The sequence below is a fragment of the Octopus bimaculoides genome, chromosome 21, assembly GCF_001194135.2.
Source record: "Octopus bimaculoides isolate UCB-OBI-ISO-001 chromosome 21, ASM119413v2, whole genome shotgun sequence".
NCBI lineage: Eukaryota > Metazoa > Mollusca > Cephalopoda > Octopoda > Octopodidae > Octopus > Octopus bimaculoides.
The window spans coordinates 17,923,867-17,928,727 of NC_069001.1; the positions used below are offsets into that span (position 1 = coordinate 17,923,867).

General features: G+C 38.6%; 1 protein-coding gene across 1 annotated transcript in view; it reads right to left on the bottom strand.

The window, feature by feature from the left end:
- LOC106870294 (E3 ubiquitin-protein ligase SHPRH) overlaps positions 1–4,861 on the bottom strand; it is a 78,893-nt gene that overhangs the window by 34,794 nt on the left and 39,238 nt on the right. The window contains exons 17-19 of the mRNA XM_052975311.1: positions 4,189–4,365; positions 3,478–3,585; positions 2,640–2,770 (exon numbers count right to left, since the gene is read on the bottom strand). Coding sequence (XP_052831271.1) covers positions 2,640–2,770; positions 3,478–3,585; positions 4,189–4,365 — 416 coding nt within the window. The remainder of the gene's footprint in view (positions 1–2,639; positions 2,771–3,477; positions 3,586–4,188; positions 4,366–4,861) is intronic.

Below are 4,861 nucleotides of genomic sequence, written 5' to 3' on the forward strand. Positions count from 1 at the left end.
GAGAGAGAGAGAGAGAGAGAGAGAGAGAGAGGGAGAGAGAGAGAGAGAGAAATCATTAAAATTAATATTAATATCTTTGAAAATATATATATTTGTCCAATAGATTTGTCATCTTCTATATCTGCATCATCATTCTTTTATATCCATTTTCTATGCTGGTATGGGTTGGACAGTTTAACCCAAAGCTGGCAAGCAGAAGAGCTGCACCTAACAAAGACTTTCTTTCACCTGAGGACATACCTTAAATTCTGAAGGGGGATAATCAAAGAACATAACATTGTAATACTTCATGTAAAGTAAATATAACAAATGAAAAATCACGGATCACTACCAAAATTTCATCATCTGTTCCTTGTGTCATTACCAACTTTATCTGCAAGTTTCATCAAATACTGTTCACAACCTTTTGAGTTATTTTGCACACAGACGGACAGACACACAAACCAACGCCAATGAAAACATAACCTCCTTCCTTGGCAGACGTAACGAAAAATATTTATGAAACAAACACTTCCACACATTCATGACTCCTCACAAGCGCTATCACCAAACCATACAAAAAACCCATAATTCCATATACAATGACAAACACAGAAGCAAAGGAGCCAGCCTTAAGATAGAGGATCACATGGACCACTTCGTCACGTGATCCCCACCCATATTACACTTAAGGACCATAACCTAATTTTTATTCCAACCCCAAATGTAGGCTGATCAACCTCTCCAAAAGCAAGATATAGCAAGCATATTCTCGATACTATCGACTCTGACATCAGAAGGGCTACAGGGTTGACACAATGGAACTCCAGCGCAACTGTGATAGACTGGTTCCACAGTATCAAGAATAAATCAGGATAAATCAGATTATCAAGAATAAATCAGCCTGCAAATTCACCCAGTTCAACATTGTTGACTTCTATCCTTCCATATCTAAGCCCCTCCTCCTGAAGGCCCTAGCTTTTGCTGGACAATTTACCAACATTAGTGATCTTGATATCTGAACCATCATGGATGCCAGAAAGCCAATTCTGATCTATGACGATTCCTTCTGGGTAAAGAAAGAAGGCGATCCATTGTTTGAGGTCTCTATGGGGATCTTTGACAAGGTTGAAATCACCAACCTTGTCGGGTTATACATTTTGGATACCCTCAAGAGACATACCCATCCACATAGGTTGGCCCTCTATAAGGACAATAGCCTGGCTATCTCAAACCATATGAATGGCTACACCATGGACAGGTTCAGGAAAGACTTGATAAAAGTATTCACAGAGTTTAGCCTGTCTATAATGGTTATTATCCACCTGACTATGGTCGATTTCTTGGACATAACCTTAGACCTGAACACAGACAAATACAGTAAGACTAATGAAGAAATGGTATATATCCACAAGTGCTAGAACCACCACCACCCCTGCTGTAATTAGAAACCTGGTTTCAGGCATCAGCAAATGGGTGTCTAAACTCTCAACCAATATGGAGATCTTTAATAGCCCCCACCCCCACTACAATGATGCTTTGGCTAGGAGCAGATTTTCTGAGAAGCTCACATGTGGACAAACCCCAAACCCCCTCTCTCACCCCAAGAGGATTAGGAAAAGGAAAATAATCTGGTATAATCACCCATTTAACCTAGAAATTACTACCAACATAGCCAAGAGCTTCCTGTCATTGATAAAGAAACATTTCCCCACAGGCCGTAAGTATTACAAACTTTTCAACCTCCATTTTCGACTCTCCTTCATTTTCTACAATGCTCTTCTATCTATCTAACAGACTTGCAAGGTACTTCTTCCAAAATTCATTTGTCCATAATGAAAAATACTCCTCCAGTACTGTTCTAATCTCATCTACAGAATTCGTATTTTTTCCGTCCAAATGATTTTGAAGACTGCAAAATAAATGATAATCAGATGGGGCGATATACAGCAAATATGGTGGGTGGACCATCGTTTCTGATTTAAACTTCTCCAGCCTTTGTAATGTCATCCTCGTTGTATGTGGCCAAGCATTATCCTGAAGGAAGAACATTTTTCATCTTGAAACGAAAGATGGTCGCTTTTCTTCTAGCACTGACTTAATTGATAAAAATCACATTATTTATGGGATGACCCAATACATCTACACACACACACTCATATAAGTACGAATGCATACACGCAGATATATGGGCATATACATGTACATATATACATATATACCACCCCTTTCTACTTCCCCCCAACCACGCGACCGATTTCCTGTCCACCACACGGTCAATTTCTTGTTCACCATGTGGTATTTTCCAAGTAATTGCTGTCACTGAAATACCAACATCATACTGCTATACCGTGTGACCATTCTTGACCAATCACCGGCTAACATCCAATAGTAAACATCAACTCTCTTGAGTCAAACTCTCATTCAGACCCCAATGGCCAAAGACTAACCACATACTTGAAATTCAAAGTACCAAGGAGTCTGAATGAAACTGTTTTGATCTGTGTGTGTGTGTGTGCATTTACATATTTGTATATATATATATATCATACATATACATAAATGTGTGCAGTGTACATATACGTATATGTATTTACACAATCACACACATACACACATATCAAAAATACATTTATTAAATTAACATAGAAATGCCATACTGATCATTTATTGAAAATCCCTTCTGATCAATCGAGGTGAGGTCATGTTGGATCTTGTTCAATAACAGAGAACTCTTGTCTTGGTCAACAACAAAATCCAGAATCTCCATCCACCATTCTTCATTAATTAACTGAAAAATTAATGAAACAAATGCACAAGCAGTACAGATTAAGTATAATTAAAGTCACTGGAAACTGCACAGAACATAGAAATATATACAGGCAAGGAAAACAATTACATTTGTCAACAATGTTTAAGCTATATTAGAAATGCTAACCCCCCCCCCTCTCTCTCTCTATCTATCTTTCTATCTATCTAACTATCTATCTCATTCTCTGTCCACACACGTATGTGTGTGTGTGTGTGTACATGTATAAAGGTAACTGTGTAAGCACTCAGCTACTCACCACACAAATGCATCCAACCTGACCCTTGTTTTATCATCTCCGGTGACATCACTACTGTTAGTTTCACCAATGTTCATCTGATTCATTTCTTCTCCAGACTCATATTTACTTTGCTCCTGTTTAATACCACAAGCTGACTGATTCTTGACTGAGTTAAAGCAGGCTCCACATTGTGCCTATATTCTGACCTTGTGTACAGCTTCCTATTTCAGTTGTGGCTTCTTCTTCCATTTCCTCCAGCTGTCACCAGAAGCCCTCCTCTTGCTGTTTTTTGCTGTATGTTACCCTTGCTATTTGCTGTCCTCGCTGTGTGCTGCCCTTGCTACCCTTGTTATGTGCAGCCCGTCTTCCCCTGACTAAGTCATAAATTTACAAAATTAAATTTATCTTTTTTTAATCCAACCAAATCAAACATCCAAAGTGTATTTACCTGTTTTTCAAGATTGTCTGCTTTTATTTTTAAAGAAAGCCAATTGTCAAAGGCTTCTTTCACAAAATTCAGGTGTTTCTCTGTGAGACGATTTCGAATTTCAGCAGCCTGCAAGATAGAATTAAGAAATGTACAGGCGAGGAGAGAGTGAGAGAGAAAGAGAAGGATAAAGGGAGAGTGTGAAAGAGAGAGGGAAAGAAAAAGAAAATGTGAAAGAGAGAGGGAAAGTGAAAGATAGAGAGGGTGAAAGAGAATGATAAAGAGGGAGAGTGAATGAGAGAGTAAGAGAAATAAGGATAAAGAGAGAGGGAAAGAGAAAGAGGATAAAGAGGGAATGCAAAAGAGGGAAAGAGAAAGAGGATGGAGAGGGAGTGTGAAAGAGAAAGAAGGAAAGAGAGGTCAAAAAGAGAAGGAAAGAGAAGGAAAAGAAGGAGTGTGAAAGAGAAAGAAGGAAAGAGAGAGAAAATCTATCAGTTTTGTTAAGTGAACAAATTTTAAGTCTAACCCCACCCACCCAGCCACACAAAAGAGCATCGAACCATAAAAATCCTACCTCCTATAACTCTCCATATAACACATGCTAGCATGAAAAATCAGATGTTAAACAAAAGAGTCAACAAACATCCTTCATCCTCGGACAATCTAAAAAACTAAGTCCAACACCTGTCTGTTTAGAATCCTAACGAGTAAATTACATTAAGACACACTCACCTTTTCTTGGAGTTTGTCATCATCGAGGGCACTGGCAACACCTTCTGGTTTTTTGGACAAAACCTCGTTTAAGTTGTGGTAACAATGAAGCAGCTGCAGGTCATCAGTTCGTATCGTATTTTTGTGTTCTCGTACAGACCAAAGTACTTGACGGTAATTATCTATGGCATCTTTCAACTGGAAACCAATGGAATAATGGCACAGATTTAGGTAGATTACTTAAGAAGTTGAACCTTTTAGCATTTAATCCGACTAAATCTAACCCAAATATTCTACCTGTTTTGTTAAAACTAGCCAGATCTGGCCTCTCACACCTACCCTACAATGTCATTCTAAAAATAAGTAATTACATCAGTGTAATCTTGGAGTTATGAGATAATGATTAATTAAAACTAATGTGAATAAGTAAGCATTGCCAGTGCTACATAAAAAGCACATGTTGATGCTACATACAAGTGCTCATGTGGTGCCATGTAAAAAGCACCCAGCACAACACTGTAAAGTGATTGGCATAAGGAAGGGTACCCAGCAGGCAGGCAGGCAGGCAGGCAGGCAGTTGATGAAATTTTAACCCGAACATAACAGATGAGCATTATTTAGAAAATGATGTCACACGTTATCGAGGCTACCATTCTTTCTGGATGTGCAAAATGGGATGACGTCTTTATTCCAA